Here is a 22,818-nt window from a genome sequence, read left to right as displayed (position 1 = left end):
TCCAAAACCACCACCTGCTGTTTTAGATGTAGATTTTTGACAGGTTGAACAATTCATGTTTACCTTATTTCAACTGTTCCACACTTTGGTAACATATCAGCACATTGTGCTGATTATCTTCCCAAGTCCCTCAAGGCAAGATTGGAAGACTTTATGATATACTCTGTAGTAACATTTCTGTAAGCATTATCCCCACTAAAAATTTCAAATATGTTATCGTGCTGAACTAAATTCTCTCACTGTAATATTTAAGTAAAAAAGCAGGGGAGAATGATGTGACAGTTTCTTCAAACTTTATTTCACAGAAAGAAATAATTGATCATACATTCAAGTGTCACTGTTGAGACTAACACTTGTCATATCCTGGCAAAGCTTAGAATCACTCATGTCATCAGCAAGGGCTTCCAGAATATCAAGAAGCAATTCCCGACCAAGAGACCGCATCTTCGGCAATCTTGCAACCTGTAAGAATCATGGAGTATGTCAACAGGAAAGTATGTCAAAACTAAAATTTCTAATCATTTGTAGAATTTAACAGCAAATGACAAGTTCACATCAGATTGTTATACTAGATATAAGCTGCTACACTTAGATTCTTAGTAGTTCGTCAGTCAGATTAAACCTAACACGTATATGAAACCTATGATTTTTTCCAAACGCTGATAAAGCCATAAATTAAACTGCATAAATTTCAGAAAAGTTCAACATACAAATATTATACATGTATTTCAAACAGTGGAAACTCCAGGTGGGAATGTCAACAACATAGAAATTAGCTTTTGGCCACAGCCTTCATCGGTAAACACACACACACACACACACACACACACACACACACACACACACACACACAAGCAAGCACACCTCACATGCACATGGTCGCCAACTCCAGCATCTCGGACCAGAATCCAGCATCACGTGGGATGCAAGCAGCAATCTGGAGGTGGTGGGGGAAGGAGAGGGGGAAGGGGAAGAGATAATGGAATAGTGTACAGGTGGGAAGAGAGACGAGTACTGTCTGGTGGAGTGTGCGGAGATTAGACTGCCAACCGGTGCAGTGTCAGGAGGTTGTGAGGCAGGGAGGTTGAAAAAAAAGGGAACAAAAAAGGAAAGGAGTGGGGAAATATGGGCAGGTGCATTGGCAGAGGGCTGCAGATAAACAGGATGGGAGATGAGAGTGGGGAAGAGATGATAGGAAGAAGGGATGGATTTGAAAATAACAGGCAGTCATTTGACCATGGAGCACATTTTATGGACCAGTTTTCCTGTACTAATTTTTTTCTGTGGAAGCATTTCATCAACACCAACTGACCACAACTGATCTGAAGCACACACTGATCCTTATTGTAACCAATTGCAGAAACGTTCTGTTCCCCTCTACCCTTTTCACACCTTGTTACCATTACAGAAATTTCTCACTTTCAACCTGTTGTCAGCCTTCATTTCCAAATGTTTTTTCCAATGAGTGTCACAGTTATGGAACAGAGGGCTGTTAATGACCCACAAACAGATTCTGAACTACTTCTTGTGACAAGTGCACCATCATATTGTCATGAATCGTAGTTATTATGTAGCTGATTGTCACCGCTTTTCAACACCTTTGCTTATAAACATTATGGCTATGACACTGTCCCTGAAGTACATGACCTTCAAACAGCTAATTAAAGTATTTGGCCCATCACAGAACCTGTCACCATCTTCCTCCTGACATTGGTAAGCCCCATGTACAACAACCTTTTATGTGGTCTCAGAGCTCCATAAATATGACTCCACTGGTCTTTCTATTAATCATCCCATCATGGCAGGTCACAATACTCACACTCAAAGAACCTTGGCCTTGGTACACAGCATTTCCTAACAACTTTCTGCAACACTGCTTACCACAGTCCAGACATGAATCACTTCTCTGCTAATGTGAGTTTCAGTTTCACTACTTACCCCGGTCTGTCACTCTGGATGCTACCTCCGGGTACACCAATATCCCCAATATTCATGGTCTTATTGACATGAAACACTACCTTCTGCAGAATCCTTTTGATGCACAAGCCATTCCTAATCTTTTTGGCTAAGCACATTCTGACCACAGTTATTTCTACCTTGGAGGCAAAATAAATGCATAAAACTGCTATGGGTACTCACATAGCACCTTCCTATTCTGACCTTTTAATGGGCCATACACAGCTATTATTCCTAAACACTCAACATATTACATCCCTTACATAGTTCAGATTCGGATTCAGTGATGGCATCTTCTACATGAGGATACTACTAAAGAAAACCTATGCTTCTTCCCTCTAGAATCTTGATATCTCCTTTCAACTCCATTGCTGAAGCTTCTCAAATGTTCTATGATGGTTTCAGAAAAACAATTCATGGATGATAGTTCTCACTAAAGAAGGCACAATTTTGTTGTTTTTTGTGTGGCTATGTACGATCTATCAATCCACTGCAGGTTTATTTTGTCTTTTAGTCGAGTTCCCAGTAACCAATGAGTACTGCTGTATTTGTTCCAAATACACTTCACAAATATCAAAATTATCCACAAACTTGACAGTTTTTTAAAATGAAAACCTATTTAAATCTGTCATTGGAACCTCTCTTCCATCAATAATAATACATATACCTTTGCTCTCTCTGTGCAGTTTTATTAAGGCACCGACTCACTGGAGTTTGGGATTCAAGTAACAAAAATAGCATGCTCTCAATCTTTTTCTTAAGGGTACCTTGAAATGATTTCATTGTGTCTCTGTCAACTTCTACAGCATTATTCTCTACAAAAAACTGTAGTACTTTTGTACTGTAATCATCTTCTGTAACTACAACCAGAGTACTGCTTCTGTCAGCTCTTACTGTTATTGCTTTCTCTTCTTGTAATTCATTCAGATTGCCAGTTAAGTATAATGTACCAAGCAGTGTAGCTTTTGTGAATGAAGCTAAAGATTGGTTGGTCATTGACGACATGCTACTAGTGCCAGCTGACACAGTAAGCTTATATACTACCAGGGTGAATCAAATATATACAGGATTTTGTTCTACAAAACGATTTATTGAAAGACAAAAGGCAGCTACAATATTTTTTTCCACATGGTTCCCCACTTCAGAAATATATGAGAAGAAAGTTTTTTATCACAGCATAGTAGGATGAAGCTGGTTGCATCAGGAGCCAGTTGTACACCAATTCCTCCACACCCTCATCATCTTCAAATAGACATCCTCCTAGAGCTTTTTTAAGTGGTCCAAACAAGTGGAAATCACAGGAAAATAGGTCTGGGCTGTAAGAAGGATGACAAAGTTGAGTCCATTGTGTTTCCTGTAGTCTGGAGACACTTAGAGCTGCAGTATGGGGCCTGGTGTTGTCATGGAGGACGACGACCTGTTGAGTTGGTTTGTCTTGTCTTTCGCAGCAATGCACATTTCTCACCTCCTTCAATAGCTTGCAGTAGTACACAGCATCGATTGTGCATTGCTCATCCAAAAAATCAATGAGAAAAATGCCTCACCGGTCGAAAGAATATTGCCAGGTGACAGTCAGGTCTCAGTTTTCACTGGGGCTCCCTCCCCTTTTCTCTGCCACTACTCACTGCCTTTTTGGATTTGGGAGTATAGTGGTGGAGCCATGTTTCGACACAGGTGATGATCTGACTCAAAAATGCATCACCTTCTTTCTCACACCTTGCTACATGCCACTGACAGATCTCTGAACATCACAACTTCTGACTTTCAAAGAAAAGGCGAAGGACCCATATGGAACACACTTTAGAAAACTGTAGGTCATTAGTGATGATTGCTTGACAGTGCCCATAATGTATTCTGACCCATTGTGCAAATTCTGATACTCTTGCCTGCTGATTGCCTTCAAGAATGTCTCAAATTGCATAAATGTTATCATACGTAATGCTGGTCTGAGGACAGTGACTGTTGTTGGTGTTTTTTCACAAGTACTCTTCCTGCCTTGAACTCTTTATGCTAGGCAAGCACATGTATCCTTGACAGTGTTTGATCCCTGAACTGTGCAGCCAGTCTCTGGAAAATTTCCATTGCATGAACTCCTTTACAAGCAAGAAATTTTATAATTATATGTTGCGCAGTGGTGTGGAGTGGTGCACCTGTTGCTCCAACTTCATGAGCATTATTGACAAAGCTTTGTATATAAGGCCTACTCCTAACAGTGTCACCCAACAATACTAGAAGGGCTCGGGAACGAAAATCCCATTTATATTTGATTCACCCTTGTAATGTACCAACAGACAAAACTATAACAATAATAAGAAATTTAATATGCAATAGCACCATCGGAAAGGGGAAACTAATAGAATTACTTGAGCTAAGGAATTTAGTCTGAGCTTTAATTACTGTGAATTTGGTGAGAAAGTGTACCAACAGAAACATGGTCTGGCAATGGGCAATTGCCTCTCACCTCTCAGGGTTATCAGTGGACTTATCTATCAACAATACATACACAATAGTGTTTCAGAATAATCCACCGTTGACACAGAAGATAGTTATGTACAAATGCTACATAGATTTACTGTAATATAGGGTAGGGAGGATGACATGCATGCCCTGCACATGACTTTTAACCAGTAGTATTACCGTATTAAATACATTTAAGAAAAAGAGCCCAAAAGACTTCTTAGACTCAAAAATATCAAGGGCCAAAAATAAGTTGGAATTTTCGATTTCTCATAAACTAACATACTCATATGCAATCATAAGGGATGACTGCAACCACCTACTGCAACATAAAAAGATGTATTTCTTTGCTATGGTAGCTCAGCTATGTAAGCTGCCAAACTCAAATACGGCAGGAGTTATGCATCCTAAAACAAGTAGCAGCAAAATGGCACTGAGCACTATGCGACTTAACTTCTGAGGTTATCAGTCACCTAGAACTTAGAACTAACTAACCTAAGGACATCACACACATCCATGCCCGAGACAGGATTCGAACCTGTGACCGTAGCGGTCGCTCGGTTCCAGACTGCATCGCCTAGAACTGCACGGCCACTCTGGCCGGCCAAGTAGCAGTAGCTAATGGTTTTAAGGAAAGATTAGTTACACAGATCCTCAAAAAATACAAAAGTGAAAAAAAAAAAAAAAACATGTGAAGATGAAAAAAGTTTATTACTTTGAAATATAATGGCTGTGTGGGGGAAAAGTTAGTGCACACTTTCCCTGAACAGTACAAAATAACATTCAAACAGCAGGTCAATTAAGGTTTAAACTAAGACACAAAATTGTAAATTAAATGAAAGTATTAAGCATCTGCTGTACAGAGATTACACTGTGGAACGTGATTTTTTTTTTTTTTTTTTTATTTTTTTTTTTTTTTTTTTTTTTTTTTTTTATACAAGCCAAACTGGTGAGAGTTTTATGACTAGGTACAAGGAACATATCAGCCCCAACAACAGGACTCCTTTTTGGCCATCATTTGTGAAGACAAAACATACAGAGGATGGTATTGAGAGTGCCATGAAAATTTTACATGTGGCACCAGAAGGAATGAAGTTAGACATACTTTAAGAACGGAAAATATATGAACGGATGAAAAAGGAGTCATACACTGTAATGAATGGATAGTCTGAATTTGAATACAATGATTTTTTGTCCTTTTTAAAAATGATTCATGATTCAGTAAAGCTGTCATCTTATGACATAATAGCAATTTATAAAATAATGCAGTGATGTTCATGACCTTCACTAGTATGGCACCTACATATTTAGTTGTAACATTACTATCTCTGAGAGAGTGCGTATGGACGCACAATAACTGAAGGTGCCTGACAAATTGTTATGTACAAACAACTAAAAACGCTCTTGAATTTCAAATGTATCAAGACATTTGTAATACAGTCAAGTAATATTTGTTATATAGTTGTGATGTATTATACTATAGCAAAACCTTACAAATGCAGATATGTCATAAAATATTTATTGCACAACCATTTTACTTTATGATGCAGGTAATGGTTTGAGAATGAACAAAAATGTTTGAAGCTCACTAATATATTGTTTGCAACTCTGATGGAAATCTGAATCAATAAATTACAATTACTTTTATAAAGAAAACTGAAATGAATGCTGTGCTGTATTGAACAGCCTTCCATTGTCATTATAAATGCAGGGCCATTATTTGATAGGGGTACTAGTTGTCATGTAATCACAATCAGCTTTTTAATGTCTGTATTATTGGACATGACTGAAGAGAAAGTAACTTGTTTTCACTGATGCAAGCAAGATGACATACATAATTATTACTACTATTATATCATATGAAACTGATACTGGTACCTTTTATTTTGTTGAAAAATTGATGAAGTATTTGGATTTAATGTTAATGATAACAAATGGAGAGAGGAAACCAATCAAGACATCAAAGATTAATCAGATTTCAGATTACTCTTAGAGACATAATGGAACCGATGTAAATAGGAGTAATACATTTCTCCCCTTGTAGGCCATTCACTAATAACGCATCATCACATTCTATTACCAAAATGTATCTACTGATGTTGTGTAATTAGTTTCTAAGCATAATAAAAGAATTAAAAACTAAATTCTCATAGTATGCTAAAAAAAGTATAACAAAATTAGTTTTTCTCTTTCCTGCCATGAAATGAATATACTACTAATGAAATCATTCCAACCTATTTTTAAAGAATTGTTTACCTTTGCAAAGTGATGCACTATAAGGCTGAGGGCATATTTCTTCATGTCTGTAGCCTGCATTCTATCAGCAGCTTCAAGAATTTGAATAACATTTTCAAACGTGATATTCATTTCCAAGTTCTGCTTGCAAAATGCCTGAAGTCGATTGTTGGTGAACCCATAAAAGTAAGGCGCACTGAATAAATACAAGGAGTCCTCTGGTGGCATATTAACATCAGCATAGTATATGTATCGTAGAAGTGAATCAAATGATTGCCGTGATGGGATGATATCACCAATTTGAATCTGTAACAGAAGTGAAGTGAATCTATGAAATCTGAAGAGTGCAAAAAGAAAAAAGGTAACAGTTTTTTTCTCTACTGAAAGTTCAAATCACATTCATCAAGCACATCAAATAAATCTTTTTCCTCTGAGTATCACTAAAAGCTGTTCCACTTTCTTTTGGAATTTTTTGAGGTTTTGAATATTGCTTGTTGGTTGGTTTGCCTATACAACACATTGTAACATAGTTTACAGAGTATAAAACATAATACACCTACACCTTTATTCCATAAGCCACTACTCAGTGCATGGTGGAGAGTACTTTGTGCATAATGAGTCACTGCTTATCATGTCCCACTCCTAAATGGGGGCAAAGGATAAAGATTGCTAGTATATCTCTGTACAAGCCCCAATCTCTCTCATCTCATGCAGGCAGCCGTTATATGAGACGTACATTACAGGCTGTAGAAGTGTTCAGCAGTCTGACAAATATGCTGATTCCCTGAAATTCCTCAACAGTGTTTAATTAAAACACCACCACCTTCCTTCCGAAAATTCTCACTGCAGTTTGCAGACCATTCCTGTGATGCTCTTGTACTGATAAAGTTGATCACGAATAAATCTAGCAATTTTTCTCAGTATTTCTTTAATGTCTACCTTTACTCTAAACTGCTGAGGATCTTCAACACAACAGCAGTATTCAAAAATGAATCTTCCAAACATTCTATAGAGAGTATTTTATAGATGTTTATGTTATAGAAGTGCTGTACTTTCCCAGATTCTTCCAATACACTGAACCTGGCAGTTCATGTTACCTTAAACTGATTATGTGCACTAACTGTACTTTATGCTGTTAAACAACGTCGTGCCTACAATAGATATTTAATCAACATGACTGAGTCAAACAGTGTACCAGATTTGAATACCACAAGAACATTTCCCTCACTCATTTGCATCAACTCAGGTTACCCCAATTTAAAGAAATATGTTATTTAATGTCCCAAACAGAAATTCAGCCCAAGTCATTCAAACCCACTACAGTCATTCATTGATGATGTATTTCCATATGTAAGAGTCACCAGCAAGCTGCCTCAGATTGCCAATCACCCTGTCTGACAATTTATTGATCTGTATGGAGAACAAGAGTTCCAACTTTGTCTCTGATGGACAATCACCATTCTGGACAACATACTGGTTTCTATCATTCTAAAAGTTTTCAATCAAGTCATAACTGAGAACCAATTCCTTGCACTCAGATATTTGTAAATAATGTGCAATACCAAATGTTTTCCAGAACTCTACAAATATGGACTCCACATCCATGACTTCCATTTTTAGACAGCAGAAGACAGGCTGTGTTTGTGCACCATAATTTCCATGATTTTGACTGAGAAACTGACACTGCAGTTTTTATTTTCAGCACACTAGTGTACAACATGTCACAAATTCAACTAAAAAAGATCCACGCATTTCATGTTATTTACACAGATAATCCACATTCCGAATATTCATTTGTGTGTGATAACATGCACCAGATAGGTCTATATGAAATTCCAGATTCTAATTTTTACTGTTCATGTTATTTTCATGTAAACTTTCTTTGATTGTGTCACGCCTCATGTATATCATGATATATTCTGTATGTTTGAATTTTTAAGTGTCACAATTAATTACCATTAACTTGCCAAATGCAAACATAATTAGCGTTTTTAAGAAACCTTTGGCAACAGCAAACTCATTCAAAAACAATTGTTCCATAACTTCATCATCATATATTCACATGAAGGAAGACTTTTTTTTTTCAATATCTTCGGACACCTGCTAGTATTTCTGCTTTATACAGTTTTATCAATGGTATCCTCACTTAAAAAACTCATCCAAGTTACAGTACATATCTACTTGAGTAAATGTATATTTTTGAGAATTTTCAAGTTATGAGTGTTGTGCAAAACTAACTTTGTAATAAATTGGCATTTGTCATATATAGTTACTGTAGCATATATTGCAACTAACATTGTGTTGGTTCTTGTTTTCTCTTTGAAAATGGTAATATGTTGTCTCCGTTTATCACAAATTAATGCTATTTTCAAGTTTTCATATAGCAAATTTTACCACAAGTTTTTCTGTTGTCATACTATATATCACTTTTTGGGCTGTTAATTTCATTGGTTCCTAAAGGCAAACATATATACTTCAAGCATATCTTACCAATACATTAAAATAGAATCAGCAAGTTTAGTTAACTGTTCTATAAAATACTGCACCAGCCTCAATGCACAACTCACAAGCTCCACTGTTCTTGGGCAAGAGATGGGTTAGCTGGCCTTCATAAGCAGCTAGGAACAATCCTGACTACTCTCAAGTGACTGGATGCTTTTGTGGATCAGTGTGTTGGGAGGGCTACTGTGAGTCTGTACCAGAGACAATAAAGTACCTTAAGTACGATTCTCTCCTGTGGACCCTGTCTCCTCTACAGGATATAGAGGATCTATCACCACTTGTCCACTTGGCTTTGAGTGACATGTCAGTGTTAGAGCTAGGCACGCTGTACAAGGTGACAAAGACCAAGGATAACTGAGGCTGTTACACCAATCCCCCTAACAAGCAAGTTCGAGTCTGATTCAATGACACTTCACATGTTGAAAAACGTGTCAAGAGGAGGCAATACAAAAGGAAAGGGGGGGAGGGGTCTATTAATTGTTAGCAGTTCAAATATACCACAAATAATGGTGCCCCTTCTGGTAATGACAGCAAGGGATGGGAAGGTGCACTCAGTGCATATTCCTGGGACATCATTCAATATGTTGAACTGGCTGCTCTTGCAGTCACTGAAGGAACAGGATGCAACATCCTGAGGGAACAAAATATGCCTATTGCCTGGTCTCTGAGGTCATACTTGGATCATTCTAATAACTGGCAGAGAAGGTTGAGAATAGCTCTCATGCTCACAGAGTTTCAACAAAGCTCAAGAGTCTGCAGCATTGTCCCCAGAACTGAGCCTGGCAGCTGGTTCCAAGTCAAGTGGAAGGCTTCAACCAGAGACTTGGAAGGGTGTGTGACAATCTAGGCTTTGCACCATAGGGTTAAGAACTGTAGAGTCCTCCTAACCAGGTCAGGTGTGTATCTCACACCAAAGACTTCTGCCCAGGTAGCGGGCTGCGTGTGAGATGCACATGATGATTTTTTAGGTTGTGCGACTCTCCATCCAGTTCAGGTAACTATAGCTGTAGGGATGAGCAAGTTTCAGTCCAAGTTCCAAACATACAACTGTTGACCAACTGCCCACCCAGATGAACCAAGGATGTACCAACACTGTCTCCTAAACGAGCATGCAGTAAACACTGCTGTGTATGGGTCTCCACGTCAGACACCTGGTTCATGTACCCATGACTGCTGTTCATGGATAGCGAAGGCTGGAATTTGCATGCTGATACCACAACTAGACACCTACTGAGTGACGACAGGTGGCCTTTTCAGATGATTCACATTTTATGCTCGATCACACAGATGGCCATTGACATGTACAACACGAAACATCTGAAAGCAAACAGTCTGCAACCAGAAGGGAGCATTACGGTCTGGGAAATGTCTTTGTGGCTTTCTCTGGGTGATCTCGTTATTCTGGAAGGCACAGTGGATCAAAACAAGTAAGCATATATCCTTGGAGATCATGTAGACCCCTACACACAGTTTCAAACAATGGAAAATCCAGAATAATATTATGTTGCTACTCATCATAAAACGGAGATGCTGAGTCGCAGCTAAGCACAACAAAAAGACTGTCACAAATAAAGCTTTTGGCCAGTAAGGCCTTCGTGAAAAACAGACACCCCCCCCATCCCACACACATGCACTTTGTGTGTGTGTGTGTGTGTGTGTGTGTGTGTGTGTGTGTCTTTTGTCTATTTTTCACAAAGGCCTTACTGGCCAGAAGCTTTATTGTGACAGTCTTTTGTTGTGCCTATCTGTGACTCAGCATCTTCGCTATCTGGTGAGTACCTACATGCAGTCTGTTTTTCATCACGATGGCATCTACCAGTATAACAATGCAACATGTCACACAGCTCCCCATGCACATGTATGATTCGAAGAGCACCAGGACAAGTTTACTGTACTTCCCTGGACATCAAACTAGCCAGACTTAAAACCAATTAAGAAGCAGCGGGACCACCTCGATTGGGCTGTTCACGCCGCAGATCCTCAATTGAGAAATTTAGTGCAGCTGTCCATGGTGCTGGAGTTACCATGACTCCACATCCCTGTTGCAACCTACCAGAACCTTGCTGATACTCTTTCTGCATGTCATGTACTGCAAAAGGTGGTTATTCAGTCTTTTGATACATGGTCACAGTTGACTGGACAGTACACAGGGTGGTCCACTGATAGTGACCGGGCCAAATATCTCACAAAATAAGCATCAAACGAAGAAACTGCAAAGAACGAAACTATCTTCAAGGGGGAAATCAGATGGTGCTATGGTTGGCCCGCTAGATGTCGCTGCCACAGGTCAAATGGATATCAACTGCGTTTTTTTAAATAGGAACCCCCATTTTTTATTACATATTCCTGTAGTACGTAAATAAGTATGAATGTTTTAGTTGCGCCACTTTTTTTGCATTGTGATAGATGGCACTGTAATAGTCACAAACATATGACTCACAATTTTAGACGAACAGTTGGTAACAGGTAGGTTTTTTAAATTAAAATACAGAACGTAGGTACATTTGAACATTTTATTTTGGTTGTTCCAATGTGATACATGTACCTTTGTGAACTTATCATTTCTGAGAACGCATGCTGTTACAGTGTGATTACCTGTAAATACCACATTAATGCAATAAATGCTCAAAATGATATCCATCAACCTCAATGCATTTGGCAATACGTGTAACAACATTCCTCTCAACAGCAAGTAATTCGCCTTCCGTAATGTTTGCACATGCGTTGACAATGCGCTGACACGTCAGGTGTTGTCGGTGGATCACGATAGCAAATATCCTTCAACTTTCTGCACAAAAGAAATCCAGGGATGTCAGATCCCGTGAACGTGCGGGCCATGGCATGGTGCTTCAACGACCAATCCACCTGTCATGAAATATGCTATTTAATACCGCTTCAACCGCACGCGAGCTATGTGCCGGACATCCATCATGTTGGAAGTACATTGCCATTCTGTCATGCAGTGAAACATCTTGTAGTAACATCGGTGGAACATTAAATAGGAAATCAGCATACATTGCACCATTTAGATTGCCATCGATAAAATGGGGGCCAATTATCCTTCCTCCCATAATGCTGCACCATACATTAACCTGCCTAGGTCACTCATGTTCCACTTGTCGCAGCCATTGTGGATTTTCCGTTGCCCAATAGTGCATATTATGCTGGTTTAAGTTACAGCTGTTGGTGAATGACGCTTTGTCGCTAAATAGAACGTGTGCAAAAAATCTGTCATCGTCCTGTAATTTCTCTCGTGCCCAGTGGCAGAACTGTACACGACATTCAAAGTCATCGCCATGCAATTCCTGGTGCATAGAAATATGGCACGGGTGCAATTGATGTTGATGTAGCATCCTCAACACCGACGTTTTTGAGATTCCCGATTCTCGCGCAATTTGTCTGCTACTGATGTGCGGATTAGCCGCGACAGCAGCTGAAACACCTACTTGGCCATCATCATTTGTTGCAGGTCATGGTTGACATTTCACATATGAGTGAACACTTCCTGTTTCCTTAAACAACGTAACTATCCGGCGAATGGTCCGGACACTTGGATGACGTCGTCCAGGATACTAAGCAGCATACATAGCACACGCCCATTGGGCATTTTGATCACAATAGCCATACATCAACATGATATTGACCTTTTCCACAATTGGTAAACGGTCCAGTTTAACACGGATAATGTATCATGAAGCAAATACTGTCCGCACTGGCGGAATGTTACGTGATACCATGTACTTATACGTTTGTGACTATTACAGCGTCATCTATCACAAAGCAAAAAAAGTGGTCCAACTAAAACATTCATATTTCTTTAAGTATTACACAAATATGCAATAAAAATGGGAGTTCCTATTTTAAAAAATGCAGGTGATATCCGTTTGACCTATGACAGTGCCATCTAGCAGGCCAACCATAGGGCAATCTGGTTTCTCCCTTCCAGCTAGAAGAGTTTTGTTCTTCGTAGTTTTTTCGTTTGATACTTATTTCGCGAGATATTTGGCCTGGTCACTATCAGTGGACCACCCTGTATATTACGCAAACTAAATAAAGAGGCAGCAGTATTTTATCTCAATGAAGAACTTTAAACATACAGCTCTTGGACAGGAGCATACAGAGAGTAACTGTGGCAACTTTAAAGGAATAGTTGATCATGCACTTGACAGATAATTTGTACCTAGCAAAACAGCCCATGATGGGAGGGAGCCTTCATTGTAAACAGTCATGTAAAGAAACTTCTAAAAAGAGACTACTGCATAATAAATGTAAAACAAGCATGGGTCTATGCAGAGATGCTACATATGAAAACCCAATGGTATTGACCCAGTTTATTTCTATCACAGCTGCAAAGATAAATGAAATACCTGTTAGTGTCAGTCGTGGTGAGAAACAACTGAAATCAGTAAAAACTGAACAAAGCTCCAGGGCTCCATGCACTCCCTATTTGATTCTGTATTGAATTTGATGTCTACGACAATGTACTGAGTTTCATCATTTAAGAAGTCTCTCAGCCACTCGCATATATGAGAACCTCATACACATGCTCAGACTTTTGTCAACAGTCTGCAGGGGGGCACTGTGTCAGATGCGGTCTACAAATCTAGGAATATGGGATCTGCATACTGCCCTTCATCTATGGTTCACAGGATACTGTGTGATGAAAGAGTGTGCCGAGTTCTACACAAGCGATGATTTGTAAACCAGTACTCACTTGTTGACAGAAGCTTTTCTATCTCAAGGAAATGTATTACATTCAAACTTAAAATGTTCTCAGAAATTTTGTAGCAAATCATTAGATCCATGCATTTCAACTAACTTCTCTATATCTATATACATATTCCATAGGCTACTGCATGGTGTAGGCGGAGGACGTCTTGCACCACAGGCCCATTCCCTTTCCTGCTCCACTTGCCAATGGAATGAGGAAAAATGGTGCTCTATATTCCTCCGTACAAGGACTGATTTCTCTTACTCTTCTTAGATACAGGAGTCACTTGTGCTTTTTTCTAGTCACTTGGGGCTTTGCTCTGGGCAAGATAACCAAGATAAAATGCAAGTTTAGTAATGGGTCAGTGCTGAAGAAGAATCTCTGTAAAACATAATTGGGATTCCATGTGGACCTGGTGACTTATTTGTGTTTAGCTCTTTCACTTGCTCCTCAATGACAGGGATGTCTTTTTCTACATCCTCCGTACAGGAGTCAGCCTAACAGTCAAATGATGGAACATCTGTATGATCCTTCTCTGTGAATGATTTTTTGAGGGGGAAACTTAGACATATACATCACTACTCTAATTTAAGTGCCTGGCTGAGGGTTCTTCAAACCACCTTCAGGCTATTTCTCTAACATTTCATTCTCTAACGGCATGTGGGAAAAATGCAGACTTAAAATCTTTCTGTACGAGCACATATTTCTCTTATTTTATTACAATGATCATTTCTCCCTATGTTGGTTAATTACCTGTGGAGGTAATTTTTTGGTCCAATTGTTTATAAATTGCTATTATTATTGCTGTTGAACTGCAATGAATTATTAACAACAAATTTTAGTGCACAATATTTGTATTCTAACGCAGCAGTAGTAATGCCTAGCTCGTTGAAAATATGGTAATGAATGGAGAACTACTGTCACTGTCCAAGCATATTCATAGTTTCTCTAAAGGATGAATCATCCTAGTCTGTAGGAGGATTCTTTCCACAGCATAAAATATAAGATTGATGAAATGTTAGCTGAAATCTAAAAGGCATGTTGGTGGTCACAGTTCACCAATGATACTAAGGTCACTTTAGACAGATCACAAATATATACAGGATAAGGATGCAGAAAGAAATAAATTATAAATCTATAGATTGTGCAACAAACATGAAGTTTTTTGGGATGAATATTGATTGTTCGTCAACACAGAATGAACACACACAGATACTAATAAGAAGAACAGCATCAGCAAGCTATGTTCTTAGGGTTCTGTTACCATGTTGTAACAGCCAGTGCCTTGTGGTGACATAATTTTCTTACATACACTCTGTTCTTAGCTATGGGATTCTTTTCTGGGGACCAAAGGTTCAAAACATGGATACAGTTTTCAAACTGCAGTAAAGGGCCATAACAATAATAGCTAAATATAATAGTAAGGGTTGACTTACTTAAAAAAACTGGGTATCCTTATTGTATCAAGTTAGTACTTCTACCAATCTGTTGTGCATATCAGGGAAAACATTCCTAAGTCTTTCACTAATAGTCCTATACATAATCATGGAACAAGAACAAGTGTGAACTCACATTACCCAATCGAAAAACAAACCAAACATTCAAAACAGCATTTTCTGTCAGGGAATAAAACTGTATAATAAATTCCCCAAGGAGATGAAAAAGACTACTAAAATACACCAGTTAAAAAGCCAGCTAAAACAAACTTCGTAAGTAATGCTTACTATACAATTAAAGACAACTCAGAGTAGTAGTTAGTAACAAAATATAATATTACAGTACATAATCATACAAAGCCTTATTCTCCTGAGCTCATCATCTCACTCATCCTGGGGGCAGGCCTACTTAGTTTTCCAGATACGCTGAAGGGAGGACAAGGAGATGTATCATGGGGCATGGTAGCAAATTTATGGGACTGTGTTCAGTTTTCTGAACAACCTGGAGGGAGTGCAAGGGGTGTCACAGCATGTTCATGGACAAAGAGTGGATTTCTATAGTTTTTGTGCTGACAAACTATGTTTAATATTTTAAGTTATTTGATGTGAACTGTGTATGATCAAGAGAACATTGTACAGCAGTGACCAACAAAATTAATCACAGCAGTTGTTAAGATATCACTTTCAAATTCAAGAGAATTATGATTGCTTAGTTCGGCCATTCTGATTTAGATGTTCCTAGTATGGGATTAGGGGGCACAGTATTAGAATGGTTTAAGTCCTTTCTAACCAACTGAAGACAAAGAGTGGTTATAACGTCAGAGAGAGGAACTTATACTTCAAAATGGAAAACTATTTCACATGGAGTACCCCAAGGTTCTGTCTTAGGACCCAATCTGTTTCTGTTTTACATAAATGATCTGCCACTTAATATTGGATGTCACTCAGTTTTATTTGCAGATGACACATCTTTAATCATTGAAAGTAACAGTACTGATCAAATTCCACAAACTGTATTAAATACTTCAGAAAAATTAGATACCTGGTTTGATTTAAGTGGGTTAAAATTAAACATGGGAAAGACTCAGTTAATGCAGTTTAAAACAAAACAAGCAAAATTAAATTATATTCAGGTCAGTCACAGAAACCAGGGTTTGCTGTGTGAAATTCCTAGGAATGCAACTTGATAAAAGTCTATCATGGGGATCTCATATACAGTACCTTGCAAATAAAATTAAACAACAGCCAAGAAATTGCAATGAGAATATTGTACAATGCTACCAGTATAGGCATAAGAAAAGTAGTATATCATAGCTACTCTGAGTCAGTAATAAGGTATGGAATTGTTTTTTGGGGTAACTCGAACCATGTGTGTCAAATACTAAAACTTCAGAAAATCATCATTAGAAATATGCACAATGTAGGGCGAAGAAAATCATGTCAGCCACTCCTAAAAAATCTAAGTATATTAAGTGTTCCCTCACTATACAGATACGAGCTGATTATCTTTGTACACAGTAACCCAGATTTATTTGTAGCAAATCATTTTCAATATGATTACAAAACCAGAAATCAGAATAATGTTATGCTGCCCACCCACTGTTTGAAAATTTATGCTCAAACTCCACATTATATGGGCATGAAAATTTATAACAAAGTGAAATCAAGAGAATTGCTCAGCATAAATTTAAAACCACTGAAAAAATCCTTATATGAGAAACTAGTGCAGAAATGTTACTATTCAGTAGAAGAATTCATAAATGACAACCTGAAAATTTGAGCAGGAGAGAGCACGTACTTAGGACGACTGTTAATCTTAAAAGTCTGTTACTTTTGAAGAAAAATTATTAATTGCTTAATTTCAGGCAAATCCCCAGAAGGTTCATTCGGCACGGTCATGGGTGATGAGGTGTCCTTCCCTTGTAATAAAAAAATTTAAAATTTAAAATGTTTCTTTACTTTATATGTATGGATATTTAAAAAAAAAATTAAAATGTTTCTTTACTTTATATGTATGGATATTTTGAGCTACCTATTTTCATATTGTATTCTGTCAAATGCTGTACAATCATGAGATGATACCGCAATAAATAAATAAATAAATAAATAAATATCTGTCAGTTACCTTTTGGAAGTAACCATTCCAATATTCACCGTAATCATCTTAAGGAAACCACAGACAAGAATCTAAATCTTAATGGCTGCATCAGGATTTGAATCCAGTTTCTCCTGAATTAGAATCCAGTAACTTGAACACTGTGGCCTATCGCAAGATAAAGGAACTGTCTGATGTAAAGAAATGCAACATGAAACCCTGCGGACATGCGGCAAGCAGATGTTCTCTCCCTATATCCAGCCCAAAAGTCATCTACTGAAATGAATGTTTTAAGTTATGTGGTAATATCCACCTTCCAGTAGGAAGGCTAAAACAAGGGCAATATGCAGCATTTAGAATTAATTTTATAAAAATAGATAACACATGATATGAGCTCCTGTGATGCTAATTTCTAACTACTATTCTCATTGAACTTTTACTGTGTAAGTGACCAAATTTTTGAGACATTTGTTTCCTTACTATGAATTTCAAAAGAAAACATTAAGCAATTTAAGTGAAAACAATGATGACCATAGTTCTTCAGGCAAATGTATCACACCAAACAGTTTAGTGATGCAAGGGTACATCTTCAGTTTCGTGGCATTAATGAGGAATTATCTTTCAGATTTGATGTGTAACTAGATATGTCATCAACAAAAATAATCCACTTTTGAAAATATAAAATGATTGAATCAATAAAAAAATTACTCACCAACCAGCAGCAGGAGAATACACACATTAAAGTTAAAGAAATGTGTAAGCTTTTGGAGCCAGTTGCCCCTCCTCCTGGCAGAAAGGTTGAAATGGAAGGAAGAGAGATGAACGAAAAGGACTGTTGATGTTTAGCAAATAGGAAGAATTACAGAAATGTCACTGAGAACTCAGAGTCAGGAGAGACTTACCAGATGGTATGAGAAAGAAGTCTCCCCCGACCTTGTGTTCTGAGCGACTTTTCTGTTACTCTTTACATTTCCTAAATCTTGGCAGTCCTTTTCCCTCCTCCCGCTTCCTTCCCTTTCAATACTTCAGCCAGAAAGAGGAGCCACTGGCTCCAAAATCTTGCACATTTCTTTAACTTTTGTATATTTTCTTCTCCTGCTACTGCTTAGTGAGTGTATCTTTTATCTATACAATTACCTTATAGATATGTCACCAGCAATTTATATCTAAAAACAAAGATGATGTGACTTACCAAACAAAAGCGCTGGCACATCGATAGACACACAGACAAACACAAACATACACACAAAATTCAAGCTTTCGCAACCAACGGTTGCTTCGTCAGGAAAGAGGGAAGGAGAGGGAAAGACGAAAGGATGTGGGTTTTAAGGGAGAGGGTAAGGAGTCATTCCAATGCAGGGAGCGGAAAGACTTACCTTAGGGGGAAAAAAGGACAGGTATACACTCGCGCGCGCACACACACACATATCCATCCGCACATACACAGACACAAGCAGACATTTGTAAAGGCAAAGAGTTTGGGCAGAGATGTCAGTCGAGGCTGAAGTACAGAGGCAAAGATGTTGTCGAATGACAGGGGAGGTATGAGCGGCGGCAACTTGAAATTAGCGGAGGTTGGGACCTGGTGGGTAACGAGAAGAGAGGATATACTGAAGGGTAAGTTCCCATCTCCGGAGTTCTGACAGGTTGGTGTTAGTGGGAAGTATCCAGATAACCTGGGCAGTGTAACACTGTGCCAAGATGTGCTGGCCGTGCACCAAGGCATATTTAGCCACAGGGTGATCCTCATTACCAACAAACACTGTCTGCCTGTGTCCATTCATGCGAATGGACAGTTTGTTGCTGGTCATTCCCACATAGAAAGCTTCACAGTGTAGGCAGGTCAGTTGGTAAATCAGGTGGGTGCTTTCACACGTGGCTCTGCCTTTGATCGTGTACACCTTCCGGGTTACAGGACTGGAGTAGGTGATGGTGGGAGGGTGCATGGGACAGGTTTTACACCGGGGGTGGTTACAAGGGTCATGAAATCCTCCCCACTCCACCAAGAGTGTCTTTCCGCCGTCCACCTAACCTTCGTAACCTTAGTTCATCCCTATGAAATCCCCAAACCACCTTCCCTACCCGCTGGCTCCTACCCTTGTAACCGCTTTTCTTACAAGTATTACTAAGTATGACCAAAGATGCAAGTGCTGTGAGTGAAACACACAAAATTGTCATTAATGAGCCATTGGATTTGCCTCTGTCTCACTACCTCTCTTACAACAGAATATTCTCACATGATGCACTGAATTATTGAGGTACTTCATTTTGATGTTCACAAGCAATTGCTCTGAACTCAATTATGTGGAAAATGCTATTAAATAACAATCTGGTGCCTCAAACTTTAAGTTTTATCGATATTTACCTGTACAACATTGTCTTCAGGCATAAATGAACGGAACATAGCTTCAAAGTAACTGCAGCGAGCAGCAAGCACAGCTTTGTGAACAGGTATGGGTAATCCATCTAACATGAGAATGATGTCGCAGAACTCTCTGCCACCTGTTTTCAGAAACATTTCCATATCCTGTTCTAGTGTAGTACCTGTGTGGAAAATTATCAAAAAGAAAGCACAGATACTCTTAGTCCTTGACACAAAAAATAAATTAGAAATTAAACATGTTCCACAGTGCAATGAAATATTTTAAATTACATGACAACTGTGAAGACATTTTTAACCAGAAGAAGCAGCTTTTCTGAGTTAAGTACATCACACAATAAAGATTACAATGTAAGAGAACCTTGACATTTTCATCAGCATGAATTACTTTTAATAGTGTCTCAAATAATGGAATCTCCAGGCTGGAATATCAACAATATTAGTAAAAATAGATTACTACACACCACAAAGATGACCCATTGACCTGCAGACAGAAACAATGAAAAGGTAGATTACTACACACCATAAAGATGACCCATTGACCTGCAGACAGAAACAATGAAAAGGCATTATAGCTTTTGGCCAAATCCTTCATCAGCAAAGACACACACACACACACACACACACACACACACACACACACACACACACACACACACAAAGGAAGCACCCATGATCACTACCACCAGCAGCTCTAACTGAATGCAACAGCCACTTGAAAAGTAATGTGGAGTGGGGCAGGGAAGGAGGAGGGACAGCAGGGTGCAGGATGGGGTATAGAAAAGTAGTGTCTGGTGGCGTGTAGATGGACTAGAGACTGCCAGGCACAGTATTGGGAGACGGAGTGTGGGGAAGAAACACATTCTATACTGCTGAAATTATCCCAGCTTCAACCTACAGCAACCTACCATCCACACACCCTCCACCAGAAAGATTCCACCCCATCGTCCTATCACCTCCTCCCTTTCCACATTCCCTCACTCTCTGTGTATCGCCCACTGCCAATGTATCCGCCTTTCCTTTCCCCATTTTCTGCTCCCCTCCTTTTCCCCTACATCCCACTTCTCAACCATGTGCCTGATAGTCTCTAGTTCCCGTGCGCCCACCACACAGTGCATTTCTTTCCACCCACCCATACCCTGCTATCCCTGCCCTTTCCTGAGCCAATCCATACTTCTATTCATGTGACAGCTGCATTCCGTAGCGGTCATATGTTTGTGAGGTGTGCTTGGTGTGTGTGTGTGTGTGTGTGTGTGTGTGTGTGTGTGTGAGAGAGAGAGAGAGAGAGAGAGAGAGAACGCGCATTCTTTGCTGAAGAATGCCTAGGTCAAAAACTATAATGTGTAACAGCCTTTTTGTTGTGCTTGTCTGCAACTCAATGGGTCATCTTTATGGTGAGTAGCAATTTATTATTATTTTTTTAACAGTATCTAATTGTTCGTCTTTTCACTGATATACTAACATTATATACAAAAACCAATGATTACAAAAATACAAAATATGTGGTAAAAATTTATTTTTAAAGTAAACTCATCAAACTACATTTCTCAAAAAACAATGATAAATACTGACCTGAATTATCAAAAGGCTGGTCAAGCTGTGGTCTCGATTGTGGCATTTGTCTTCGGCGTATGATTTCAACCATGAGAGATTTGTCTAAATTCTCAAATTCTTTGCTCATCACAATCTGATTGTAGTTGCTCTCCTTCACTACAAATTTGAGGCAGAATTCTTTTATGAAGTATAGCTTCAGAGCAGATGCATTATGAAGAGCTTCGAGAACATTCCGATGATTGATAGTCGCTTCCAGGTACTGCACACAGAGCTGCTCAAGTCTACGCATATGAAACTACGAAAAATTAAAAAAAATAAATTATTAAGGCACTACTATTGTAGATAAGGAGAAAACTGAAAATAACAACTACTTAAAAAAATAAATAAAAAATAGAGCGACACGTATTATGATCCATGGGAAAAGTGAAAAATAAAGTACAAACTAAATGAATAAAGAGGTGGTCATACGAAAAGTAAACAAAAAAATCGATGTTACAACATTCTGAATATCAGAAATCTTGAATGAACAGAAATTAAGAAAGAAAAATAATCATCCTAGACATCATAAACTTTTGTCACATGGTTTTAATCAATAAAATATGTTTTTTGAAGCATAGCTTCCTATAAATACAGCAGACCACACAAAATTTACCTCAACTGATTGTGGAATGAGGGGAGAATACTAGAACATTCCAGTATATGCAATGAAAATGTACAGAAAGAATTTCAACTTCTCATTGCAGGGAAATTTTGAACCCCTCCCCAAAAATGAAGAGCAAGTCGAAACTTCAGATTCAATCTGACTCTTCTAAACACAATGTCAGAAAGAAGTAATATTAGGCTTTACCATCTTGATTATGAGATTATTAGTAATAGAGCACAAAGGTGAGGTAGGACAAGGAAACTGATCATGTACTTTCAAAGGAACCATAATGGCAACTGCCTTATGGGATTTCTGGAATCTATGTAAAAACCTAAATTATGGCCATATGGGGATCTGAACTGCCACGCTTCCAAACACAATGAAGTACCTTATCACTTGATGCAATTACAATGTCTTAGAAAAATGAACTGTGCACATTTACAAATATACTAGGGCTTTAATTGAACAGGTTTACTGTGTAATACCGGGGATAGTAACATACTGGATGTTGTCTAATGAATTAAAATTGTCACCACCTTCAACATATCTTAATCAAATAACTAATTTAAAGCTGATAAACAATAAAACAGAATGTCACCAGATGAAGACGTAAAGGAAAGAGACTGCTCAGGATGAGTATAAGAAAGATTAAGATGCCTTACTTGATTGACGTTAAAAGTAACTGTGCTATATTTGATAAAAAAATCGGCATTATGACATTTAAAAAAATTCCAAAACATTCTTGATTAAAATTAATCCTACTGACATTATTATTATTATTATTATTATTATTATTATTACTGTTATTATTATTATTATTACTATTACTGGTAAAAGAGAAGGAACAAA

At 38.3% G+C, this 22,818-nt stretch overlaps 1 protein-coding gene across 2 annotated transcripts in view; it reads right to left on the bottom strand.

Moving 5' to 3' along the window:
- Positions 1 to 276: 276 nt before the first annotated feature.
- The window catches only part of LOC126101556 (leucine-zipper-like transcriptional regulator 1), a 137,210-nt gene continuing 114,668 nt past the window's right edge, over positions 277 to 22,818 (bottom strand). For both annotated transcript variants that reach the window (XM_049912193.1, XM_049912194.1), the window contains exons 12-15: positions 21,345 to 21,621; positions 19,758 to 19,936; positions 6,670 to 6,954; positions 277 to 462 (exon numbers count right to left, since the gene is read on the bottom strand). In XM_049912193.1, coding sequence (XP_049768150.1) covers positions 328 to 462; positions 6,670 to 6,954; positions 19,758 to 19,936; positions 21,345 to 21,621 — 876 coding nt within the window. In that variant the 3' untranslated portion in view covers positions 277 to 327. The remainder of the gene's footprint in view (positions 463 to 6,669; positions 6,955 to 19,757; positions 19,937 to 21,344; positions 21,622 to 22,818) is intronic.

Source organism: Schistocerca cancellata, chromosome 9, assembly GCF_023864275.1.
Source record: "Schistocerca cancellata isolate TAMUIC-IGC-003103 chromosome 9, iqSchCanc2.1, whole genome shotgun sequence".
NCBI lineage: Eukaryota > Metazoa > Arthropoda > Insecta > Orthoptera > Acrididae > Schistocerca > Schistocerca cancellata.
The sequence above is the reverse complement of the archived record's forward strand: the minus strand, read 5'-3'. Positions and strand labels throughout refer to the sequence as shown.